Genomic DNA, 27,962 nt, shown 5'->3' with positions numbered 1-27,962 from the left:
TTTCTTCATTCTCCACAAGTGTGGGATGTAAGGAATTTGGGAGACTTTAGGTTTGTTTGCTGCCAGTTCCTAAAGAAATAATAAATGCTTTTCATCAGTCATCACAATGGTGAAACAGAAGAAAAAGAACTTGTGATTGAAGTTTAGAACATGTAATTTGTACATCTCTTTTTTCCAGTTAATTCCTGCATTCTAAAAACTTGAATAATGATCAAAGATCTTAGGATGTCTTCTAATAAAAGTAAGATTTCTGAACTACTCATTTTTTTCTTGTGACTTCATAAAAGGAGCTTGTTATTCCTGTTGTTACTGAAGTCTTTGTAAAGCTTTTATCACTCCATTTTTCCTTAAGTGCAAATGTCAACTGGGTCAAGATCCAGTAATTCAGTGGGCAATGCCAAGACTGACAATGTGCTCCCTTGACTGGTGGCAAATGCCAGCTGGAGTTGACAGTGGATGATGTGAGGGTTTTTTTTTTAATACTGCTAAGAAAAATGGACTAAAGAGAAGATGACCTTTAGACTGCCAGTAAGCTTTTTCTAGGCCTAGCTGTGCTTGCTTTCAGAGCTGTGGAAGGCTCCTGTTCTTGACAATCTCCTCATGGACAGGTTGTCCACTGTGCTTTCTGGCCTTGAGGACTTACTCCTCTGGAAGGGGTTTCTCAGGCTTGCTGTGTTTCGCTGTCTGTCAAGTTTGTCACTGATAGAGTAGCTCTTTCGTGTGTGCTGTGGATATAACATGTTGGACTCCTCTGCAGAGTAGCTGTTGGCCCGCTCTATTTTTGGAAGTGGGATGCTGTTGGCCAGAGTTCTTGTAGCATTGCCATCTTGAGGAGATAAAGGGATCCCCTTCTTGTCTTTGGCCTCAATATCCTCATGATCAGAGCTTGGGTGGCTTAGTTCAGCTTCTCTCTCTGGGTGGCAACATCCCAAATCCTCTACTTTGCCACTGAGACTTCCAGGGAAACTGGCCCTTTCTGCGATGGCCAGGGGAGTGCTCACACACCTTGTATCTATGCAGTCTGTAATACTTGTGTACTCTGCTGTTTTCACTGGGATGCCAAGGCTGCTGAAGTAGCTTCGAGATGGAGAAAACATAAAACTGTGAGATTTTACAATTGGTGTTTCCTCTAGAATAAATGGAGTTGTAGCCAGATAACGACTGCTTTTAGATCGCTCTAAAGTGTGATACAAGGGAGGGTCTGAATCCCAGGGGATTTGACAGTCTGTGATTTGTGAATAGTCTGAAGAAAATGCTCTTGTTTCTATTCCAGAGGTTTCCTCATAATCAAGACTCCTGCCAGAAATCTTTTCTCCAGGTGTACTGCTAATATATGCACTGTTAGCTAAAATGGAAGAAGTTATGTGTGCCTGCAGAGCTGCAGCTCCAGTACCAAGAATATTTATGGAGCTGTCAAGAGGCTCCGTGTCAGAATGCATCTCATCCATGGCAGAAACGTAGATATCTATACAAGAAGAAGGCCTTCTAGAGTCTGGGGCAATTGACAACGTGCTGGTAGGGGCTAAGGGAACCTTTCCATCTTTTGCTATCGAGTGGGAACTGATAGCTCGATGGAGGCTTGGAGATCTTTCCTTAAAAATGCTTTCAAACTTTTCCAACCCATACTTGTCCTTCATATTTGTTGCAAAGAAGGAGTGGCTTCGCATGCGGGGTGTGATCGAAGGGGATGTTGGGGACATGGACTCCTCTCCTGTAGGATCTATGCTCTCCTGAAGCTTGTAAGTATTTCCCTCCTGACTATTGAAGCTACTCTGCCTCACAATGTAGGCTGCATCAGTACAGTCCGATGAGGTCCTGGATCGTATCTTGGTTGTCTCACCTCTGTCTATTCCAGTCAGTTTTTCTAAGGCGGTCACCATTCGTCCCATCATTTCTTCCAGCTGAGCAAGCCTGATGTCAACAGTCTGCAGGGAGGCCTTCATACCGTGCTCTCGCTCATTTACTTCTTCCAGTCTCATGGCCATGTTCTCTACTCTAAAAAAAGGGAAGAATTAAGCAGGTTAATTTCTACAAAGTAGTGATGTTATCTAATACATCACCAAAAAAAATGGGAACAAATAGGTCTAAAATTCAAAGCCAATCTACACCACCTCATCTGCTTCAAAACCCTGCTAAAAGAAGTTCAGCAAACAAACAGTCACTCAGGCAAACAGTCCAGTTAGACCAGGCCAAAACTTCTAATTAGGTTGTTATGAATGAATAACCTGTAAAGCAGATGGCACATGATGTTGTGCTCAGTTATGCCACAAGCAGGACCACCACAGTTAACTGCAGAACTAAATGAAGTAACAAAAATGGGCTACTGCCATAGATGATAGGTAACATATTTTTTTTTTCCTAGTGTTTGCCCCAGATTTACACCAGATAGTGCTGTGTGGACCTAAGGAGATTGTTTCTTTGTTCTCTGATTAATTTTTAGTTCTTATATATATACGTAAAAGTATCAGCTAATTTTACTGAATGTAGGTAATATCAAGTAAAGTATGCATGAAAACTGCGGGGAGAGAACTGATCAACCCAAATGCAGCCTGCAATAGCGTACACACACTAAGATTTCTCTGTTAATGTGATGGTGCTTTGAGTAGTCTGTATTAATAGTTTAGGTATGAAAATGATGGATTTTAAAGTTACCTATCATAAAATATAAATAAAAAGATTACAGTAAATATAAATAAAAAGATTACAGTATTAACAGGTAATAATGAAATGTGTGATTCTAATGCAAATTTCAGTAAATCTGTTCCACACTGTTGATTTGTCTTATTTTAAAATATTCTCAACTTTCAAGGTGAATTGTGTACTAATTTATGCCAGTGGCTTTCAACATTTCAATTTTCTGGCTTCTAAAATATCTCTCCTGAAGGATTTGTATGGAGTCCTCTAATTTTACAGAATGAAATTGTGTAATAGCACATATGAAATTTCTTCTCATTATTATTTCCTCTGCTTGTAGTCTCTAGCATAGACTAGGGACCTCTATTATCTGCCAAAAAAGTATTAAAAGGAACACATTTATAAAGTAATGTTTGTCTGATTTTAAAGGTTACAATTCTGGTTCTCCCCATTCCTGCAGATGCTGAAAACTGAAACAAGAAGCGACAAATATCAAATGGCAGGATTTCCACACTTTTGTCTTCACAAGTCTATTATGAGCCAGCAGTGTGCCCAAGTGGCCAAGAAGGCCAATGGCATCCTGGCCTGTATCAGGAATGGTGTTGTCAGCAGGAGCAGGGAGGTGATCATGCCCCTGTACTCGGCTTTAGTGAGGCCTCACCTTGAGTCCTGCGTCCAGTTTTGGGCCCCTCACTACAAGAGGGGCATTGAGGTACTGGACAGGGTACATAGACGGGCTGCCAAGCTGGTAAAGGGCTTAGAACATAAGTCTTATGAGGAAAGGCTGAGGGATCTGAGGGTGTTTAGCCTGGAGAAGGTGAGATTAAGGGGAGACCTCATTGCTCTCTACAAGTACCTGAAGGGAGGTTGTAGAGAGACGGGAGTTGGTCTGTTCTCCGTAGTGGAGAGTGATAGGATGAGGGGAAATGGACTGGATTTAAATTGTGCTGGGGAGGTTCAGGTTAAATATTGGAAAGAATTTCTCTACTGAAAGGGTTGTCAGCCATTGGAACAGGTGGCCCAGGAAGTTGAGTCACCATTCCTGCAGGTGTTTAAGAGATGGGTGGATGTTGAGTTGGAGCGAATCATTTAGTAGGTTGACAGGGCTGAGAAGAGGCTGGACTTGATGATGGACTTCTAGGTCTTTTCCAGATGATACGATTCTATGATTCTATGATTCTACTCTCTGACTGTTAGTGCAATTAATACTCAAATGTTAATAGGCACTCTGTCAATCATAGCCAGGATTTCTGATGAGATAAATACCATCTTCTACTACTGCTAGTTGAATTCCCAACAGGACCAGTGACCTGGAACTGGCAACACCATAAACATTTTTCCTTGCTCAGTAGGAAAACAGATTTTAGCAATGCGTGAGTATTGGGCAGCATTAATGCCTTGTTAATTAATGCACAGAACTTTAGCTGTGGAACACTGAGATCTGGCTTCCTCATGGTCAGGAGCAAGAGCAAGCTACCTGCACAAGAGAGGAGAGGGACAAGATTGATACCACTCCCTGCATTGCATTTTCTCTCATGTTGTTTTCTAAACTGCTATTTTATAAAAACAATTATACTTTTGAAATATATATCAGCTAATAGTTGAGTGCCTTGTCAAACATTCATGTTCTTAGAGCAGTAACAACTGCTCTAAGATGATGAACAGATATCGCAGTTTTGAGGCTGTCAGACATATGGAACAATTTGAGAAACCTCCAGGATTTTATTTGAGAATGCTTAGATTACAACAACAAAAACCAATCACTCCAGCAACAGTTACCCAGGAACAAAAATTAGTTATAATATTCTGTGAATCTAACTGGATAATCTTGGGTTGTTTGTTTTTGTTTTGTTTGTTTGTTTGTTTGTTTCCTTGCTTTGAGAGATGTACACAGGTGAAATAATTTTTAATACAAACATAGCCAGTTACATTATTGCACTTGATTACATTTTTGTGTCTGGAATATAAGTAAAACTGACCATAGTGAGATAAGTTTTGAATCCTGCGTTTATGTGAGGGCTGTGCAGTGCTACTGAACACAACTTGGTGGTACACACTAATGGTCATGCGCAGCATTTGTCCTGTCTTCCCTGAACATGATTTATTAGCTACTGACAGGGGTACAGAGTGTAAGACTAGTGGTATTGCTGGACAAGATGAAGAGAGACTTTTGAGTTACATGGTCTGTCGGTTGCTATAGAAGTAATCACAGATATGTTTGCATTGATAGTAGTGGGAAATTAATATAAACTCAATGGGATAAAGATAGTGCGGTCTGGGTTCAGAAACTAGGTGTAACCAGAGATGTGTATAGAGAAGTGAGAAGTACACAGATGTATTTACAGGGTTGGCCCTAGCTGTATAATTTTATTCACGAAAAGAAATCTTGAGTGACGATGATCTCCTCCAACCAAAGCTATTAGCTGAATTTAGTCACCTTTTATTATATATATTGCATATAACCATTGTTTAACAAATATTTGTTAAATGTTTTCAGTGAAGTCCAAAGTGGCAGTGCTCATGCCATTGCAACCAACTGCTGAATAAGCCAGGCCAAGTAGAGGAGTGACAACAGTTTCTTAGCTACCTCCCAAGATGTGAACCAGAAGACCAACCATCTCAAGTATATGCATGCAACCTGGGAAACAGACAGTAGGAACCTGCTTTGGGTCCACAGAACCTGGTTCTTATGGGTGATTTCAACCAGACATTTGTTGGTAGAACAACAGAGCAGCTCATATGTCATCCATCAAGTTCCTGGAATGTATAGGAGACTGCTTCCTCATATAAATGCTAGATGTGTAAACCGGGAATGAGGCTCTGAACCTGCTACTCAAAAACCAAGAAAACCTGCTTTGTAATATCTGTGTTAGTGATAGCCTTGGCTGCAGTGGTCACAATATTGTGGAGTTTGGGATCCTGCTGAGCGTGCTGCAGGATAGTACTAAGGCAAAGGTTTTAGTTTTTAGAAGAGCAAACTTCAACTCACCCAGAGCTTGACTGGGAGTGATATGTTGGGAAGCTTCCAAGGAGCTAGCAAATGCTGAGAGTTTTCAAGAATATTCTCCTGGAAGCACGAAAACAGTTAATCCTCTTTAAAGAAAAGGGCTTAACTGCAAGCTTCTGAGTCTGCTCAAAACCAAAGGAGAAGCTGCCAGGGATGGAAAAGAAGGTGAATCCCCACTGAGAACGACAATGGCATTGCCTAAGTGTAAGAGATGCAGCTAGAAAAGCATAAGCTCAGCTTGAACTGAAATTGACCAGAGATGTCAAAAATTACAAGAAGGGGTTCTTCCAATGTGTAAACAAAAACCAGAATGAGAAAGAAAGTACTGGCTTGCTGTTAAACAGAAGAGAAATTAACCACTAGCAACACTGAAAAGGCAGAAGTTTTCAGCACTTTCTTTCCTTCTCTCTTTACCACCACTGTTAAACCCCAGGCCTTGGGAGAAAAATTCCAGAAAAATCATGGAGAGCAGGAGACATCCCAGAAGACTGAGAGAAGGCTATGTCCCACTCGGTCCCCATGTGTTCCCTGATCTAGTCGAGAGGTGGCGTCCCTGGCGGCAGGGAGGCTGGATTAAAATGATCTCTAAGGTCCTTTCCAGCTTAGGCCATTCTATGACGATAAGATGATGATGATGATCTCCATCTACAAGAGGGGCTTAAAGGAGGGACCATGAATTTATAGGTCCACCAGTTTTACTTCAGTCACTGGGGAAGTTATGAAACAAATCCTCCTGGGAACAATCCCAAATTTGATTTAGAAAAGCCAGCACAGATTCACCAAGAGCAAACAGTTCTTGACACACCTGATCTCCTTCTATGACAAAGTAACCTGCTCAGTTGATGTGGGGTTAGCAGTGGACACTGTCTACCTGGATTTCTTCAAGGCTTTCAGTACAGTGTCCCACAGCATCCTCCTGGAGAAGCTGATGCAATACAGTCTAGACAAATGCACTGGGTAAGGAATGGGCTGACAGAATGAATCCAGATGGTGCTGGCAAATAGTTCCATTTCAGACTGGCAACCTGTCACAAGTGGGGTCTCCCAGTGATCAATATTGGGCCTGACAATGATTAATATCTTCATAAGTGATCTGGATGATGAGATCAAGCGTGCTCTGATGAAGTTTGCCAATGATACCAAACTGAGTGGCAAAGCGGGTAGTTTGGGATTGAGAAGCCCCTTTGTGGACTTATGCTCATTTTTTAAGACATCATTTACACTTCACAATCCTTTTCAACTGCTATAAAAACTGTAGACATTGAAAGTCACTCACAGTGCTATCCACTTTGCTTATTACAGGTGACTGTAGAATGGATTTATTTAAACAAAACAATGATTGTAAAAGGCTATTTGTACTTTGCCTGACATCTTTCGGTAAAGCATTGCTGATGCAAGTGGCCAGCCTATTTTCTCAGATGCAGGGGTTTCTGCAGGCAAGGAGTCTGGGTTGTCCTGGCTGTGTTCCCATTCAGAGCCTAAGACTGCTTAACTCTTTGTGGTCACAGAGAGATTCTGGTGGATTCACAGACCTTTCCTATTGTCACTCTGCATGGGTAGCCTGATCTGGTAGGCTGAGTAGCAGCCCATTTATCAACCCAAACCTATTTTTGTGCACTTCAGCTTCCCATCTTTGAAATCAAGATAATAACTGTGTCTTCAGTTGCACAGATGCTGTTAGTATAATTGCAATCAGTTTACAGCATTAAGGTGCTGTAGTAATGGATATCATATAGTACCAAAGATGACATAGTATCTGCTCCAGTCAGCTTATCTTTGAGCACCATCTGCTTTAGCAAAAATAGAAAAAGAGAGAAAATAAATTCATCACCTTTCATCACTCTACTTTTTAGTTAAGATGTATTAAAAATACGTCAAATATTTCCTTTTTCAAGAAAAAGAAAGAAAGGGTGAGAATGGTAACAGAAACAAATTTCCACATCAACTTATGAGAGAATAAACAAAAAAAGCACACCTTTCTGAAGTTACACGGATTCTTTCATCATTGGAGGAATTGAATCTGTCATCCTTTTCTCTAAAATATTCTTCTATGCACTGCTCTTCAAAATCATGGACTTTTTTCAGTTCGTCCTCAGTTATGAAAAGTTCTGTGGAAACATGGAATATTGTGATTTTTGCAAAAACTAACACATGAAGTTAACTACATTCTTCTTATTGTGGAATTCATGGACTAAATTTTCAAAAGCAGGCTTCAAATTTATCTGGCATTTTGGTATGAAAGCAGATAGATGCAGCTAATTACCAAATTAGTGGCTTCAATTATATATGATTCTGGAGACAGAAACACTTAAGCCGGCAAATGCTGAGCAAACATGAATGTGTTTTGATTGCATAAGATCTAAACACAGCTGTTGGTCAGTTCCTGGAGAGGCAGTGGGAGCCAAAGTCCACCTGTAACCTAATACAAATACGGTCAAATTATCAGAAGAGTCTAAGAGTACAGGGGCTCTATTTGATGTGGCAAGAGCTGGTATCTGCAGGCAGCAGCAAGCGGTGTGGCAGATAACGTGATGTGAGTGAAAGTCTTGTTGCAGTTGCATCTCTAGTGCCACTACATGGCTCCAACATTCACATCATAGACAACTACGCTGTGGCATGGGCTAATGCTGGGACAGACCTCGAGCAACAGCAACCTCCAGCAATGACAGACCTCAAGCAACAGCAAAACAAACCCCTTAGGTTTTGAAGGAATAAGGTGGTGAACATACCCCCAAAATCCCAGAAAAGCATAGCCTTACTAATGCTCTGAGGAGAACTAAGTGTTGGGCAGTGAAGGTGAAACTTATTCAGATAACATTTTTGCAGTTAAAAGTAGTCTATCTGATGGAAAGTCTATCAAGGTGCTGGAATTAACCTTCATTCATGTCAAACACTAGGTATTACCAAAGGCATTGGAAAGCGTAACTTGTTTGAGGCTTACTTAATCCGTAATCTCTCTCATCTGGGTCACTTTCATGCTTCCGCCATCTGCAGCAGAGGTGTTGGAATATCATAGTCATATGGCTGAAAATGATCAGAGGTGGAGGGAGAACAGGTCTTTCGTGAAATGTCATGATTAGCTGATATCTTTGAAACTTCCATACTTGGTTGGATATGGATTTGACTTCAAAAAATGTATTGCTAGAAGGCAAGAAGAGGAAAATAACAACAAATTAAAATGGTTTTGGTACTTCACTGAAGATGATATGACAGCACCTTAACTAGACATATTTCACTAATAGTGGCAAATGTTTATTTGTTACAAAAAGAGGAGGAAGAACAAAATCAATTAGTAAGTTTTGTGCTTCAGCAAAGCACAGTGGCTATCAGCAATTTCCATGTATCTTACTATTGTGTAAGTCTGTTCTGTACAACCATCAAGTCTTAAAACAACCCAGCAAAACAAGAAAGTATTTTTATTCTTATTTTACGTATTGGGGGTGAATGATGCCATAACTGAACTTTAAACTTTTTTTTTGCTTCTCTGCCCTGATTTCTATTGGGTGTACGTCCTTGGAAATTAGACAATGTGAAAATCATGGCATTTCCCTCATTCTCTGGAGACAATCTAATGCCTCTTTACTTCTCACCCTCACATCCTCTGAAAATGAATCTCAGCCAAAATCTTCATCTTCGCAGCTGCCTTAGGCTGAGAACAATGTTGATTCCTCCCACAAATCCATATTTTGCAATGTGTCACTCACTTGAAAACTGCAATGAGGAGATTCACCAAAAGGATATTTGCAACCAAGAGATAACAGGCCATGATGGCAGGAACGATCCATGCTCCTGTCTTGCAGGGAGGTAGCTGGATTATTTTGCCATCTTCTCTGGTTTCATTTTGACCACAAGGAGCTGGGAACAAAAATGCAAAAAAATACAAAATGGAAATGAATCTTATTTTTTCAGTGTTTTTTAATAGAAATATTTAAATATTTATAAAGGCCTGCCTGCCAAAGCAGTATCTTCCAAATAACAGTGGCATTGATATTCCCCTCCAGAAGTTTTCACTTATTATCACAAACTCTATAAGCTGCAGTTCTTGTGTATAAATATCAAGATATTCCCCTCAGAAACTGTGGGAGACATACCTGATGTGAATAAGCTGCCTGGTTACATACGGCTGAAATATCATGGTGCTTTGGTTGTAATTAGTGGCTGTGCAAATAAAATGATCAAAATATTTAATCCTGGAAATAATCGGAGGAATTTTTTTAATGGTGAAAGCTTGATTTTTTTTTGATTGATGGAGAGGTATGTGATAACATAAGGAAAAAGAAGTACATGAAAGTTAATTAGACATTTATTTCTGTGCACTGCACTGCCCCGAGCCCTTCTGGGTCATACTCATAATGACTACTGAGGACATTTGACTGCATGCCTAGAAACAGCAGGGGAGACTATCAGGTTTTTACTGCAACAGGTGAAGAGACATGTGGGCAGCAAAGCTGCCACCTGTTTCTTCCCTGAGTGTTTTGGAACCAGAACGTTCTCAATATTAACATCATAGAACTGAAGCAAGGGGGACAAGGCAAGAGAAAACATTGTGAAATAGTTTTCCTTGCTTATTCTTTTAACATGCCTTCATGTGTTGTGGTGGGTGATCTGCATTTGCAAGTGAGGATTCAATTTATGTCTTTCTAGCCTGAGTCCTAGTGGTCCTAAGCACCTCTGTAATAAGCTTTTCAAGTAAGAAACAATTTCCTTGTACAAACCATCTTAGTAAATTTTGCACAGCACTACAGCTAGCTTCCCCGTGTCTCCACAAAAAAGAAGTTTAACTGAGGAACTCTGCTTAGCGCTAGCTTAGGTCCTGCTGATACCCACGGGAGTTTCCCACTGACTTCATGGGCAACAAAGTTTGTCAGTGGTGTATGTTTTGTAGAATTCTACCCTAGGTAACCAAATCCACGATTTCCAATACCAAGTGTTACTTCTTCTGAAAAAGGTCCTTCTAGACTTGGTTCACAGAGCATGGGATTCGTGGACGCCATGAGTGACTGTACTGACAATCATATGATATTACGTGTGATTTGAGAACTTGGATTTAGGCACTACATATATCTGTTAGGCTATTACATATAGAAATGTAGTCATCTGGGATAGAAGAATACATGACACATCAGCTTCAAACAAGAACTCTCCCAAAATAGTCAGCTCAGGGAAAAAGAATTAGCAAAGCCAAACGCAAGTAATACTTTTACAAGCAGCTCTGTTGTCTCTGGACCTCTGGTATTACTAATTCTTCCTACTTAATGAAAATACATACTAGTACCGGAACAGGCTGAGAATATGCAATTCTTTATTTCTCAGGAAGCATCACTTTGCAGAGCATTTCAAACTAGTGCTGATTTCATAGAATCACAGAATTATTAAGGCTGGAAAAGACCTCTGAGATCATCAAGTCCAGCCTATGACCCAACACCACCACATCAGGTGGACCATGGCACAAAGTGCCACATCCAGTCTCTCCTTAAACAGCTCCAGGAACAGTGACTCCACCACTTCCTTGGGCAGTGCATTCCAATGCCTGATCACTCTCTCTGTGAGGAATTGTTTCCTGATATCTAACCTAAATCTCCTCTAATGCAGTTTCAGGCCATGCCCTCTCGTCCTGTCACTAGTTGCCTGGGAGAAGAGCCCGACCCCGACCTGAAATTTAATCTAAAAAAAGGTCAGCTTTGACAACTATCAAGAAAAAAACAGATTTCTTCTGCTTTAATGGCCTACAACAGAGTATTTAGAATACAGTTAGTGCCTCCTTGTCACTTTATGCCACACAGTGATAGCCAAATTATACTTCACATAAAGACAAGTTCCCTTACTCTGTACATGCTTGGATGTTTGGCTTGTCCTGAAGATTTGCAGAAGTTCTCTTTTGCATGTTCTGTTGTGGAAAGAGTTTTTAAAAAATAAGGGAATACTAATCTTATGCCTTATTTATGGAGAACTAAAACCACCACTTAATCTTCACATCTTCAGCTGCATGAGAAAATATATGATGTGTGTCCAAAATGCAGAAGTGTGTGTTTGACTGCATATCACTGAACATCTTCTTCCATCTTTAAATTATGACATTAATTTTGAAAGACTTTTTCCACTATAAAATAAACTGATTGTTCAAAATAATTACTCCCAGGAAATCAGAAACAGAAATTTCTCTCTCTGTGAAAAAGGACAGGACTCTGGCAGAAGGCTAAAAGTACCAATGACAATCTTTTTAAATAATGAAGATATTTGCTTGTAAAAATCTTCATATAATAAATTCATTAAAGAATATTGTTTGTAGGGTTCCAGAAGAGTTATGGTAGCCTGGGACAGTGTATTTCCCTCATCTGAGTATGAAGAGACCCCACCACATCTTATCTCCTTGTTACAGTAAGATGGGGTAGTTCACTTGCTCCCCATCTGCACATACCCCGGCACAGGCACCAATGTTACAGCCAGGTGTGGATCTCAGTATTCAGACAACAGCACCTACATTACATCGCTGGGTTTGCTAATGAGCAAAATAGGACATTGCATATGTATGATAAGTTCATCAACACAAGTTTGATTATCCACCCTTGTGATGCTTTTCTCTTGAGCTTCACTCCTGAGCAGGGCTCCACTGCATCAGGTCCCCATTTGATTAGCACTGGTGTCCTGGGGCTCCCACTGTGATAACACTGTGCTTCTCAAAATCCAAATCTTTCACTCACTGAGTAATGCACCTTGTTCCTGAGGGATCCTCACCTGCCTTTCATGTATGGTTTGACCATTTTAATTATATTTAGAGAAATACAATGATTTTTGTAGTACAGGCAGAAACTTTTTCAAAGCATGATTTTAACATGTATGAGAACATACATTAAAGCCTTTACATTAAAGCCTTCTCTAACAAACAACACATAGAATACTTAATTCTAGTGAAATGTTTTGCTGAAGCAAATTCTGTCTATTTCAGGTAAATGAAAAAAACAATCGGTCTGATACCTACAGGTCATTGGATAATGGTTGGACATTATGTCCGGATATTATGTCCTGAACTCAGGGTTTAGAAAATAACGCTGGAGTTTCAGTTTTAATTACATGCATTAACTTCACTCAGCTCTCAAATATTGAATCCTGATAGCTGCGGATGTACATATTTTTTGCATCTGTTTCCTTTTTCACAATCTCCTCCTATGCTTATTTTTCCTTCCTGGCTCCCATTTACAGTTTCCTGTATGGGCCTTTTCTTCTACATACCCAACCATTCCTTTCCTAGCTAGCAAATAGTTACAAAGCAAACAGTAGGAATCCATGCCTTTGTATGTTTCAGGCCTAAAGTAGTGGCAGAGCTCTGGAAGAATTTGTTTCCCCGAAGTTATTACTGTCATGACATGGACATTGCTCATTTTCACTCCGTATTGGGTGGAGGGCTTGGGAAACAATGCTTGCAAATTTCTGCTTCATAACTCTTCCCCCAGCTGTACCTGTCCAAAGTAGTTATGTGAAATAATGGAGCGAGCAAAGTACATAATGAAACTACTTTATTTCCAAATAGCTTTTACAGTACAAGCTGATTTGTTTGAAATCACAAGAAACTATGGAATGTGTTCATATGATCACAGTTTTAAAGAATAAGGAAACCATAAGTGTCTATTAACTAACCAACTCATATTTTCTAGTTTTTATTCAAGTCTGCACATTTTAAATGCACTTTCATCACCCTGTTGATGAGTGTACAAGCACTTTCCAATTTTGATCTGAATGTTCAGTTCGAGATGTGAAAGTATTTTAAACAAATGTCCAAGCAACCTTACTGGATGGTCAGGCTGCTCAGTAGCCTGAGTGAGCTGTCTCAATCTGTCCACCTTTTCACTAACAAAGAAAATACTGAACTCTGGGATCTCTGAATCTCACACCATTGCTCTGTTCATAAGCAGAATCACCAGGGAATTGACCAGTGTCTCATTACTTAAAAAAAAAGTTGCTTTAACAACAGCATTGTGACCTTACATGTTGCTTCTTGCCCTTAGCCACATTAAAAATTACTTTGAAGCCTTTCTTCATTCTACTGGTATTTCAATCATAATTTGTAGTAAATACCTGTATTTTTCTTGTTCTCTTTAGTGCTTTCTCCCTCCCTCCTCCTCAGATCTCAAGAAAAAATCACCAGCCCTTTCGAACCCAAAAAATAACCTCAGACAAGTGCCAGGAAGAGGAATACTACTACATCTCAGGCCAAAGGGACTTTCAAAATGGTGCGTAGGTTGTGCACAGATTTTATCCTGTGCTACAGAGCTGCAATGCAAATTAAAAAAAAAAAAGCAAAAAAAGAGCATAGATATGTTTTATTCTGTTTTGTGCAAATCTGCTCTGTTTGTCTTAATTCCAGAATGATCCACACAAATGGCAGCCCTTACAGGAAGCTCCAGTGGAGACAGGAAAAGCATGAAACCTCCAAGATCATATAGACTTTGGTGTAAAATTTTCATTTGTACTAAGAAACCTTGAAGAACTTTTAAAAAATTCTAACAAACTAAGAAATAATTTTAAAAAGTATTTTGTAGTAATTATTCTTTCCTCTTAAGTTCACTGGATAGTTAAAACCTGAGTATAATCACCTCTCGTCTTCTGAAAAAGTTGTGTTCTGGTTACTTGGCATTCCTCCAACATAAGTGAAAAAGGACTCTTTTTTTTTCTCTTAAACTATGTAGGTTTTTTCAGTAAGGGAGTAGGCATGGGGAACAAATGCAACTCAGACTGTTCTTCAGATTCCAGATGGCACTAGAAAGACTGTCAGCTGGAAAGAAAATCCAGATGCAAATCTCACATGTGAGACACCAGGCAAATCTGTATATCAGTCCAAACCAAGAAAACTTATATCCATGTTGGCTAACAGCATGCTCAGTTGCTTTGCCTTCTGAACACAGGAAGATGATAGCTCTGCTGCTGATTTACTACAAGGGGACTATCATTTCTCAAGTTGCCATTTTTGTCACCTATCTACATATTTTTACCTAGCAAACTCATTCTGTGAATAATTCTTTCCTCTTCAGTATTTCTTAAATACTTCTATATCCATTGTATTCTGGAGACACTTGGATAGCTTGGTAAGGTGAAATCAAAGTTCTTTGCATGTGACAACTGTGCTGTGAATTTTTTTGGCTAAAATTGCCAGCAATAGTGCCAGAGTAAGTGAGGTGACCTGAGGGAGAGATTTTACAGTGTGTATTTCTTTCCAGACAGGCATTCAGTAAAGGAGCAGAGTGGCTGGCTGCCACCACGTGGATCCCATTGGGCAGCACACGCTCAACTGGATTAGGAAAGGCAGCCTATAAATTAGACAGTTGTAGTTACCATCACCGGTTCCCTGACCCAGATCCTCCTTCCTTCCCCAGGTAACGTGGCCATGATCAACTGTCAGTCTCAGAGTAAATACTCTGAGAGTATTCTCGAAGAAAATAATCTGAGACTGGGTTTGCTTTTTTGGCTGAATTTACCTGAAAATTTGAACACAGTTCTAAAAGATTTACTCAGCTCATTTTTTTTATTCCCCTATTACAATTGGTTGACAGTCCAGAATTTGTAGAATGTAGTATTTATGTATATCACTGATAGTAACAACACCACTGAATAGTATATTCATACTCCCAGAAGTGAGGATCTAATTGTGTTCCCACTTCTGTGTTGAAGGTGAGATCACATGCCAACAGGACACTAATACATACTCCAGTTAACATATGTATTTAAAAAATGATATCAATGCAGAAATTATGGGTAAAAAATGTAGATGTATGTGACATGCATTATTTTAGAGTGAGGCATTTAGCTAGTGTTTTAACAGTGCAGTGTGTTGAGATAAAAATCAGAGTAGACCCACTAAATGGACAGGCTGCCAGCTGATGAGATGGATCTGGACATTATATCTGGTCAGCCTTAATGGCATACTTGAAATATCAACAGAGAATGAAAAAAAAAAAGGAAAAAAAAGTTAGAAATTTTAGAGTAGTGTTCTTTTTTTTTTTCTCAGACACTAGGATAATCTCTAGGAGCACAGTTCAAATGTATATTCACTTTCAAGATCAGCACTTTTGCTGAATACCAAATTTGTAAATAATGTAGCAATATTAAACACCCAAATATAAAGAAAACCACAAAGAAACTTGGTTTGCTAAAAAAAATAGTAATAGAGAAAATCTGTTCTAGACTATAAATTTCAATTGCAATTTGTATGTAGCATAATAATTTTAAAATGTTTATCTTATTTGAGAAAGTACAAACACTGTAATACTCCAACATGGATACAGTGGCTGATTTAGCTTAGAACAACTTGGAAAATATATGTAACAACAAATTCCCAAATAGTGAAAAAATGTAGATGTACTTCTAAAACCTTTTGGGTGCCAGTCAGGTCATTTTGATTGTATAACAACATCACACACCATTTGCTCATGCTCCCAGTCTGTTCCAGAGGTAACATTTCTGAGACAACTAAGCCTCAGACAGACATGACATATTGTGCATATTTTGTGCTGAAAGAGTGGCAGATTCTAATTCCCTGCATCATCTGTCTCTCAGGAAGGAGGAACTAGATGCTGCTTTTCATTTTGACATCACCACTTTTGCCCCAACTCCTAGTTTCCTTGACACAGACAGAAAAATAACAATCCATTATAGCTGGAGTTGAAACTATCAGGAGTTTTGCTTTCCCTAAGCCTCAGAAGTAATTATACTATGTCTTTTTGTGAGGTTTAAATGTTAGGCATCTGAATCATAGAATCATAGAATCACAGAATCATAGAATCATTAAGGTTGGAAGGGACCTTGAAGATAATCTAGTTTGAACCCCCCTGCTGTGGGCAGGGACACCTCTCTCCCACTAGCCCAGGTTGCTCAAAGCCCCATCCAGCCTGGCCTTGAACACCTCCAGGGATGAGGCATCCACAACTTCCTTGGGCAACCTCTTCCCATGTTTCATCACCTCATGGTGAAGAATTTCTTCCTAGTATCTAATCTAAATCTACTCTCTTTCAGTTTCAGGCCATTTCCCCTTGTCCTATCACTACAGTCCCTTGAAAAAAGCCCTTCTCAGCTTTCTCTAGGCCCCCTTCATGTACTGAAAGCCTGTTATTAGGTCACCCCTGAGCCTTCTCTTTTCTAAGCTGAATAACCCCAGCTCCCTCAGCCTGTGCTCCAGCCCTCCTCTGGACTCACTCCAGCAGATCCATGTCTTTTTTGTACTGTAGGCTCCAGAACCGGATGCAGTACTCCAGATAGGGTCTCACCAGAGCAGAGTAGAGGGGGAGGATCACCTCCCTCAATTTGCTGGTCACACCCCTTTTGATGCGGCCCTGGACATGGTTCAGTTTTTATGCTGCAGGTGCACACTGCCGGCTCATGTTGAGTCTCTCATCAACTAACACACCCAAGTCCTTCTCAGGACTGCTCTCAATCTGCTCTCCACCAAGCCTGTATTTGTGCTTGGGATTGCCTTGACCCCAGTGCAGGACCTTACATTTGGCCTTATTAAACTTCATGAGGTTGGCCTGAGCCTACCTCTCAACCCTGTCAAGGTCCCTCTGGATGGCATCCCTTCCTGCCAGCATGTCGACCACTCCACACAACTTGGTGTCAGTGGCAAGCTTGCTGAGAGTGCACTCTATCCCAATGTCCCGTGTTGTCAACAAAGATATTAAATAGCACTGGTCCCAGTAACGATCCTTGCAGGACACCACTCATCACTGGTCTCCATTTGGACATTGAGCCATTGATCACAACTCTTTGAGTGCAACCATCTACCCAGTTCCTTATCCATCAAGTGGCCCATCCAGTAAACCCATGTCCTTCCAGTTTAGAGACCAGGATGTTGCGTGGGACAGTGTCAAATGCTTTATGTAAGTCCAGGTAGGTGACATCAGTTGCACTTCCCTTACCCACTGACGCTGTAACATCATCGTAGAAGGCCATCAAGTTTGTCAGACACAATTTGTCTTTGGTGAAGCCACGCTGGCTGCCACCAATCACCTCCTCTCCATTTGTGTGCCCTAGCAGCTTTTCAAGGAGGATCTGCTCCATGATCTTGCCACGCACAGAGGTGAGACTGAGGGGCCTGTAGTTCCCCAGATCTTCCTTTTTCCAGTTTTTGAAGATGGGGGTTACGTTTCCTCTTTTCCAGTCAGTGGGAACCTCTCCAGACTGCCACGATTTCTTAACACACAAGACTATCCCTAAACCCTTGTGCAAGCGTATGGAGCCTGCCACCATTTTTTCATACTTAAAATTCATGCTTCATTCAAAGACAATTTAGTTTCTTAGGTTTCAGGGTTCTAAACTGTAAGCAGCATTTCATTTAAAAATTACCAATAATGTTTTATTCAGCCATTGGCCATATTTGTTGCACTATGGTAGTTAGTACAATATCAGTAAATGGCCACTTGTAGAGGGACGGACAGAATTCTGCTTGTGGAAGGAAGTCCTAGTTTAATGGGATAAAGCTTTATCCCCCTGTTATGCTTTTGGAGCAAGATGAAGTTTTATACTCCCAGCTATTATGCCTTTGGAATGCAATGAACTTTTAAAAAAGAAAAAAGGAAAAAGGATAAAAATGAGGGAAATAGGTAAAAAGCTAAATTAAATGAGAAGCTTTGTGATTTTAGGTATTTGTTTACTTCCTTGCATGCCATTCTGTTTCTAAAAAACAAAGTGAGAAAGTAAACATAAAAAAGAAGTTTAATCTGTAACCACATTAATTATTCTGTGCTAATCAGGAAAAAGAAATGAACATGCTGAAATATCTGCCATGTGATATGAGTACATCTGTCCGTCTGAAACTCCATTAAATTGGGGAGATTATTGGTGGTATAGTTATGCCTATTACCTTAAGCAGCTCGGGAGAAATCAGCACTTTTTGCATTCAATCTTGATCAATACTGAAGAAGCAGAAGATAAATTTTGAAAACACTGCCCTTTTCCAAGGTAGTACATAGGATAAAATGAAAACAGACTCCATATGCCAATGGAAAAGAAACTCTCTTTTAAATGCTGCCGAGTCTTACATATATTTATGATGAACATCACTTGCATGTCAGTATTTTCTAAAGATACCTTTTTTGTGATTTCATTTTGATTTGTTCATCTGCTGAAACATTTCTCATGAACACCCCTCCCCTTTGGTGTAATGCACTGGGTGGCACCAGGAGGTTTAACTTAAATAGAAAACTGGTGTTTTCCTGATCACTAGCCAAAGGAATCCTGAGGAGATAGTATATGAAATACAGTCCTTTGTTCTGTTTGCACTAACCTGAGCACAGTCTTGCTTTCGAATAAATAAATGAAGCAAAATTCTAACAATGGATCTACCGTCTCCAAAGAATTGCATCACATAGTTTAGCATAAAGGTGGCTGTGAGTGGCAGAGAAAACACATTGGATTAGATCCTTATGAAGCACAGAAGATGAAGGTCTTACCCGGTATTATTAGACTTGATGCTCAGCGTGAAGTTAGGTAAAAAGTATTTAGGTCTAAAAGCAAACCAATGGATGAGAAAAAAAGAAGTGACATCTTATGTCCCAGGTATAATAATGAACTCATGGTGGATACCTGGGAGGGTATCCCTGTCACTCAGTTAGTAAAAAGGAACCATTTAAAATGTTCTTTATGTGCAAGACAATTTAGTGTTACAGATTTCTAGTTAAATAATTGCAAAGCTATGCCAGAAACATATTCTGAAGCTGATACCCCAATATGAGGTGAAAAAAATATTTTTGTGACCATTCTTTGTGATGAAGGAGTTCCTCTATCCTGACCCATTTACTGAGCACACACACATGATCTAATTGGACATCATCTGATCAAAGTTAGATACCTGACTTTGGATTATGAGAATCACAAACTTGCTTACGGTCTATCTGGTCTGCAAACACTTCCCCATAGATCATCCAGTAAGGCATGTAAAAAATGTTTTTCGCCAGCTTCCATGAAGGCTCCTCATTGGGGAAAAGAATAGCTTGTCTTGCGACACCAAAGCTCATCAGAACCACCAACATGATGATGACAAAGTACATCATGTCTATCATATGAATGTAATGACAGGAAAAGAGAGAGAAAGAGAAACAAGGGACAAGAATTAGAGGAATTTATTTATCCATATTCCCATTATTATATGCTAAGAAAAAAAATCTGTACATTTTAGAATTTTCAAAAACAAATTTTGAAAACTTATTCTCACTTTTATACATAACAAATTTTTTTTTCAAAGAAGTGAAGTGGTATTATTGCATCCTTGGTTTTACCCTGTGTGTTTTTAAGAACAATTTAAATGCTATGAATAGGCTTGAAAATACAAGATACCATCTGGTTACACAAGTTCCCTGAACAAGAATATAGCTTGACTGGAACCAGCAGCCTGGTCTGGGCAAGGGTCTGGAGATGATGTATTCTTTATAGGCACCTAGTGGCAACTGTAACAAAACAAAAGGACTGATATGGGTCATTTTATTCACTGGTAGGTGTTGTCTTGGAGCAGAGGAGGAAAGCTGCATCAAACATACAGAGTAACTGGTGGCAGAACAGCCTGTTACTGCAACATGAGGGACACCATGGTGGTAAACAGTGAGAAATGAAAGCTGTAATACAGGCTGGACTAGAAATCAGCTTGGTGGGGGAGTCTGACACAGGACGTATTTAAAAAAAAAAAGAAGCAAGTAACACAGACACTCTATTCTTCTCCATCGTTGAAGGCCTTATTAGCATATCCACAAATTTAATTAGTGCTTGCAAATGGTGCCTACCCATTAAAAATGTTCCTAGAAAAAGTGGGACAGCAATCCTAGGAGGTGCTGAATAGAAGCTGAAGATTAGAAGAGGAGCTATGTTAGAAAAGACCTTCCAGAGAGCAGAGCATCAAAGAGGTACGGCAGAGATGCTTTATAACCCAAAACCCAAATGGGAGTCCTCTAATGTCCCTGGTAAGATGCCTTTAAAAACTTTAGTTACAGGTTTACTTATTGGTCTTAAGTTATAAAACTTGTTATGGCAGAGCTGCTTTTCACAGCTTTGGATATAATTTTTGTCTCTGACCAAAAATTAGCCCCAAACTCATCTAAACCCTATGACTTCTAAGTCCTTTAGTTTCTGCATTTTCTGTCTCAGATGCATTTTACTTTCCCTGTAAGGCAGGTGTGCAACCAACCTGTACCTCAATGGGTGGCCTTATCGCTCCATGGGGGACCTGCTACAGCTTAAGAGCAGGGCAGCTCATGACAAGAGATGGTGGGAGAGGGGGACTCATTTGCAGCAGATGGATCTGGTGCTGCTGCAGGTGCTCTTCAGTTTTAAAGCACGAGAGAGACCTGAGGACAAAGTAACACTGGAGATGTAACTAACAGAGAAAAGAGAGAGGTACAGAGGAGCAAACAGAAAAAGATATCCTTGTATTTACTGAGAGGGAGAGAGGAGAAAGATGCCTGTAGGGCAGGAATCTTGTAGGAGAGACTCAAGAAACTAGAGAGAAGGAACTAGGGACAAGTGAAAAAAAGCAGAGGGAAACAAAAGTCTTGAGGTACATAAAAATGCAGTAAAGAAATTTTAAAAAATGAGTACATAAGAGACGAAAATAAATCTCTTAAAGAATTAAAAAATGGACAAGTAAATAACCAGCATTCCCTTATTACTCAGAGCATTACTCTCTCAAGATTTAAGAGGAATTCCAGATCATTGTACCTCAGAGAGCATCCTGAAATGGGAAAGCTGCACAGTTGCATTTAGTTCTCCCTGCTTTTAGGGAAGGAATTTGGAGATGAAACCTCGTTCCTCCTCTCCTCTCTGATGAAACTTTGTTTCAGGTAGAAATATATAACACGATATGATGTAATATAATACCTATTTTAAAATGTCATCCAACCAAATAAACATAATGAGTGTTTGTTGGCAATTTAATACAATTTCTTAAAAACTTCCAGTGGTTTTGATGAGCAGTCACAGAGGTTTGACCTCATGTTGCAACAAACAAAAATTTTAGTGCTATTCTCTATTCAAGCTGTATATTGACTTTTCCTCCTTCAACTGGGTATCTTTCTTAAACCTCAGTAGCCTGTCTGAAATCTAGTGAAATCGATGGGTGAGTTTCAACTGACTCTAATGGACATCGTATCAGGTCCTTTAGCCTGTAAAGTAAAACTACAATTGCAAATTTAACAAGGCAACAGCTGTTTCAATCATTCTGAGGAACCCATTAGTCACCTCTTTAAAAAAGTGATAAAACGTGGAACTGTTGGTGCAGTTACATAAACAAGCTGGCTCCATTTCCCCTTTTTTATTTGGAGAGAAGGTAAGAAAATGTAGACATTCCTACCCAGTAAGGGAACGGATATACCTCTGACCAATCTTGACATGCCACAGTGATTTGATTTCAGTCCCAAATAACAAGTAGTAAATCTATAACTGCACAGAGATCAGAAAAGCACATTATACTAGTATATTCTGCTACTAAAATTAGTAGATAATAATAAACTTGGCCATTTGATTCCTCCTATCTTCACTTCAGGGCTTTGATTTTAAACTGCTCAAGCCCATTCCTGCCCCTTGCTTAATTTCACTTGTGTATTTATTCACAGTGCCCAGAGGTAAAGCCTTTTACAGCTATTTTGTTGGATACAAGGAAATGAAAGTTGCTCAATGTTGGAAATATGGAGTCATCTTTTTTCCTCCAGAGTCTGAAACTTATTCACAATAGAAGCTCAGGATAAAAGCTCAGGCATTAAACATTGTTGAGGAACTCAACAGCTGTAATGGGCTTACTCTGTGGAAATACATATAACCAGCTTGATGTTCTCCATAGGATTGAATGGTATTTGTAAGACCATGAAATGAAAAAGACAGAACCCAAGGAGGTAAATTAATATATGATTTAAACAAAAATATACAAGGGAGACCACTGCAGTCTGGACATGCATGACATAAATGGGCTGGCCATTACACAGGAAAATAAATTGTCCAGAAAATAGCTGAGAGAGGCAAATTTCCGTAACTCAAACTAGTTGGGCATTGCATGTCTGGGCAAAGTGGATGTGTCAGAGTAGCTGAGTGTATGGAAAGCTGGATGAGGTAGGAAAATCAAAGAACAGGAAGGCACAAAATAAAAGAACTTCCATCCTTTAGCAGCTGCCCACACCTTCAGAGTACTTCAGTAACTAAATTCAACACTCTCTGAGAGGGTGCTGAGCATAGAGAGGCTAGTGATTTTCCTGCACTTGTTTTCCACCGAAAGGGGAGTGAGGCTTAGTTTGTTGTACATGTGTGAGGGTGCCAAAGGAATGGAAATAGTAGTATTTAGCTGATTTCAGGCCCTTCCTTTCTGTGTTGACCTCCAGCAAGAACTTTTAGGGCTCTGAATATTTCTTCCATCAACATCCTGTTGGCTTCCTTGAAGGTCATAATGATATACAATCACTTTCTTTTGCTTTCTTTTGTCTCCCCCCCACCCCCCCCACCCCAAGCTGTTGAAGCTGGTAATTTGAAGGGTTAAGACAGTGGTCCTCTGGTCACTTGTGTAGGGACCCTAACAAGACATATATTTTGCATTTCAGTTTATACCTGCTTAGACTCACTGAGCTTGTTGTGACTAATATAATATCAAGCAGGGGCTGTAGTCCATGCATTCATACGCATCCCTTCTTCCTGTGATGGTGAGGAAGGAGGGTGGCTGGGTCTTTTCTTTTAGGACCATGGTAAGGGAAAAAGAAACAGACAGCCCATGTGGATTTGCTGATTATTGTCCACTTTTTTTTCAGGAATATTTGTATTTAGAAAAGTTAACATTCAGCTTACTTTTTTAACTGAAAGCCAACTTCAGGGGTTTTTAATTTTTTTTTTTCTAATAAATCTTAAACTCCAGAATGCATGAAACAGCCATGATTTATAAAACAAAGGCTGGATAACTGTATAAAAAACATAAGCATGTATATTAGCCATATGTGCAGGCACTCAAATATCAATGCATGTGCATTTGTAAACTCAGGCATTTTCTTTAACTCACACAGCAAAATGCTGCTTTAATGCAACATTTCTACTGAAATATGAAAAGAAAAAGCCCCAAAGTCAAAAGTTATACACCTAGCAGCAAATATCTCTTGGTTGCTCCTCTTTGCATTTACTGTTACATATTCATACTCCTGCTATGTTGTGTAGCTGTGACCTGACCAGGAAACAGAGGCTGCAGTTATGCAAATGGCTTTCTCATCTCACAAAGACACACCTGAACAGCAGAGATGGAACAATATATGGATATGGAGCAAACTACGGAAAGGTCATAGCTTTCATCATAACCATTATATTTTTGAACATACCACACCTATTACCACACACTTCAAGAGTCTCAGGGTACCAAATACTCTTTTTTTTTATTTAACCTTTTTTTTCCTTAAACTTAACAAACCACTCTCCTTTATAACTAGTTGACAATCAGCATCCTTAGTATTTTCTGCAAATGAAGCATAGAGGATGGATAGCTTTACTGTTGAAGAAAGATCTCAGAGTAAAGCAACACGTCACGTAACAGAACATGGAGAGTCTAATCCTCAGTTGTGGGGGTCTATGCTGAGGTTTTGAATCAATAAGGCACCAATTTCTAGCTTACATGAAAATGCTAGTGTGTAAAAAACCATACAGATGAATCTGCAGTGATGTCATTGGCCAAAGACATTGAGTCAAGAACATGCTGGCAAAACACAGAAGTGCATCAAGTTCTCTTACCATTTTCCCAATCATCATAACATATGGTCCCAAATACTTGTTTACTCCAAAGATGTCTAATAACCGTATATACCAGTAAATAATGTTAACACAATATATCACTCGGCCATCACTCCGAAGTGGCAGGTCTTGTAGACGGAGCACCATCCCGACGGAGAACAGGAGAATGGCTATGAGATCAGTAACATTCCAGTACTCCTGCAGCCAAACCTTTACTTTCTGTAACAGTTTCCCAGGCTCTGACATCAATATCTGAAGGACAGAGGACATGGAGAGGAAAGGGGCAGAGCTGTCTTAATTTAAGATTGAAGAAATCTCTGATAAACAGATACATGCCACGCAGGCCAAAAGCAAAGCTGAATAGACTCCAATCATAAAATCTCTCATGTAACTTCTGATTTTTGTGAGAAATCTTCAATTTCAACCATTCTTAGCCTATATCTATGTGCAAGATACTAATAGGACAAAAAGCTCAGTCGCTCTAAACTCTGTATGAAATCAGAAGAGTATGTATATCTTTCTGGTTTTCAAATTTACTGACACGACTTAGAGTCTTGGAATACAGAGAGAAATACAGAATAATATTTGATCAGAAAATTCACATTTAAAGAAGCTGCAAATTTAAAGAAAAATATTCTAAAATGTGTATTAAAATATCAACAAATAATTAATAAACATATAATCATAAAGGTCTGGATTTAGCATTTAATCTAGAAAGATACGAGCTACCACTTGGACCTGTTTTTTGGGAATTAAGTTCCATAGCTGAGAATATTATTCAGAAAAACAATTGATTTTGTCTTATGAATTTATCATTATTCTATTTGCAAGATCATTTCGGAGACTTGATTGTTTTCCCGAATTACTGTTGAAATTGTTCCTCAAGTAATTTCTATGAATAATTTCTAGCTTTTAGTGAGTTAACAGACTGTTTGGTTTAATTTTCTATATTTAGTATGAGAACATCTAAGCAGACTCATACAGTTCCTTAAAAAGATGAATGCCATTCTTATGATTTTCTCATAATTCATTTTCAGAATTAATTTTAGACCCATCTTCTGTGAAAAATCTCAAACATCTGCTTAGAAAGCCATTAGGACAAATGTTCTTGATAAACTTTTGTGGAAAGGACAATTTGGGGTGAATGATTAGACAAAAGCAGCACACAATTCCTCCAGCAGCCTCCCACCTATTGAGCCAATGGTGCTTGGACTCCATCAGTGTTGCGGAGTCCTTGTGTGGCTACTTTTTCTTTTGGTTTTTGAGGTACACTCATTACAGGCCACACAACTAGTGTCTTTTCCTTTGTTCTTTTTTATTTATTATATATTTTTTATTTATTACCTTAAAACGTTTGGAATTTGTCTTTGAAGTCTAAGTGGTTGTTGCAAGATCATTTTTAGTGTAGTCCTCAAAGGCATTTGCTGCAGAAAGTACAAATGTAGATGGTAACAAATGCAGCCCAGGGGTACAAATGTGCTGTTTCAGCTAAGGTCAACGGGATTCGCACCCACTCACACCAGGGCTGAATTAGGCCTCTGGTGCCATTGTGGAATAAATGCACATTTGGCCAAGTGAAAAGGGCACAGTGGTAACTGCAACTTGGAAAGATCATGAGGGGCAGGAGATGGCAGAACAACTTCACTCACCCTATGGACTGAATGCCAACTTAAATGCTCTGTCTCTGCTCTACGTGTCTGCTGTAGCATCTTTAGGGAGATGCATGCAATTGCTTGACATAATTAGCAAAAATTTTCAAGGTTAAAGGGAGATCTAAGCTTTCCCCCAGTTACAGCTGGTTTTATTTAAAGCCTTTGCGTGAGATATTAGGACAGCCATAAATTTTGAATGAACTCTATCAGGAGTGGGGTAAGGTTTGAGCATGGGCTTTTTGGTTGTCGTGCTATCACCATGACTCCATGCTTGTCCTATTATACCATATCTTCTTTTCCTCCACTTAAACCTACTTTTTTCTGGGCCACATTTCAAGACATATAACCAAGCTTTAAGATATATCAGAAGAGCACCCCATACTTGTGAATGCTATTGAATGTGCATCACACAGAAATCTGAACACAGCCATTCTGTGGGAGAAAAAGAAGGAAAGAGAGTGATTCTTGATTTTGAAATGGAGGAAGATAGATTTTTTAGTGATGTATTTTTAACAACCCATCTGATTTTTCGGCATTAAAAGAATGATTTTATGATAAGCTCATTCATCAAAAATTATACTGAGAAAATTAATAAGAAATATATTAAAATGAAAAAACCACAACACATTACTTTTTTATTCTGTCTTTCTTGGTTCAGCTGATTTTACCTCTCTCATCTTCTCTATTCCCAAAGTGAAAATGTATGAGATGACAATCCATTCCTGTGTAGACGGCCAGCGATCCATCTTCACTAACACTATATAATTGAAGAGCATCAAGTAGCCTATATATGCCAGCTGTAAAAAAAAAAAAAAAGAGTTTCAATAGTCACTATATATATTCGACTGATCTAGTTTCATGGGTATGACTTGATGTTCCTAATTCCACTGTAACCAGAGTTAAACAGACAAATGAACAATCAGACAGTGTTCTGGGTTGTCTGAAAAAGCTCATATTAAATCATATACAGTGTGATATCTGCAAAATACATGCACAGATTTCCTCTCCTCCAGCTACACTGCATCCTCAACAAAATTTTATTAATGCAGTCCCCCTGGATCATCCCACAGTGGTGGGAACTGTGACACAATTATGCCAACTACCAAAACTAAGTTACCTATGTGAAGATTTCTACCTCCTCTGCTTCTAACACCGTTTACTCCTCTAACATCCCTCCTCTGTGTTTTTTCTCCCTTGTCATCTAGTGTAGGCTGACTCTGGCATTCCTGGAGACCAAAAAGTCCTAGGAGTTCCTAGAGGTTTTCTTACCCAATGTAGTACTGACCTAACCTCATCTGTACAATGGCCTCCAGTTCCTCCTGTTTGTTACCCATGCTGCGTGCATTAGTGTAGATGATGCATGCAGCATGGGTAACAAACAGGAGGAACAGGAGGCCATTGTACAGATGAAAATCTACGATCTAATTGCCATAACTGAAACGTGGTGGGATGACACACAAAATTGGAGCACCACAATTGATGGATATCAGCTTTTCAGAAGAGATAGACGAGGTAGGAGAGGTGGTGGGCTGGCCCTCTATATTAGGGAGCGATATGAATGCTTTGAACTTAGTCAATGTGAGACAGGGTTGAGAGCTTATGGGTTAGAATCAAGGGAGGAGCCAATAAGACAGACATCATTGTGGGAGTTTGCTACAGACCTCCCAACCAGGATGAAGAAGTATATAGGATACTTTATAAGCAATTGGGCGAAGTTGCACGGACTCTACCCCTTGTTCTCATGGGGGATTTTAACTTTCCAGACATCTGCTGGAAATACAATACAGCAGAGAGGGATCAGTCCTGGAGGTTCCTGAAGTGTGTGGGAGATAACTTCCTGACAGATGGCGAGGGAACCAACGAGGGGAAGTGCACTCCTGGACTTGCTGCTTGTTCATAGAGAAGGCCTTGTAGAGGACTTAATTGTTGGAGGCTGTCTTGGACAAAGTG

General features: G+C 39.5%; 1 protein-coding gene across 1 annotated transcript; it reads right to left on the bottom strand.

Moving 5' to 3' along the window:
- Positions 1-545: 545 nt before the first annotated feature.
- Positions 546-27,346, bottom strand: LOC104268323 (transient receptor potential cation channel subfamily M member 3-like). Its single transcript, XM_009872899.1, has 8 exons — positions 27,282-27,346; positions 26,681-26,819; positions 24,361-24,612; positions 19,511-19,685; positions 9,345-9,495; positions 8,582-8,781; positions 7,616-7,748; positions 546-1,995 (listed from the first exon to the last, which is right to left on the bottom strand). Exons 1-8 carry the CDS (start codon positions 27,344-27,346, stop codon positions 546-548), a joined length of 2,565 nt encoding a protein of 854 aa, XP_009871201.1.
- Between the last annotated feature and the right edge of the window lie 616 nt (positions 27,347-27,962).

This window comes from Apaloderma vittatum, unplaced genomic scaffold (assembly GCF_000703405.1).
Source record: "Apaloderma vittatum isolate BGI_N311 unplaced genomic scaffold, ASM70340v1 scaffold1487, whole genome shotgun sequence".
In the NCBI taxonomy this organism is placed as follows: domain Eukaryota; kingdom Metazoa; phylum Chordata; class Aves; order Trogoniformes; family Trogonidae; genus Apaloderma; species Apaloderma vittatum.
This window is presented reverse-complemented; position numbering and strand designations above follow the sequence as displayed.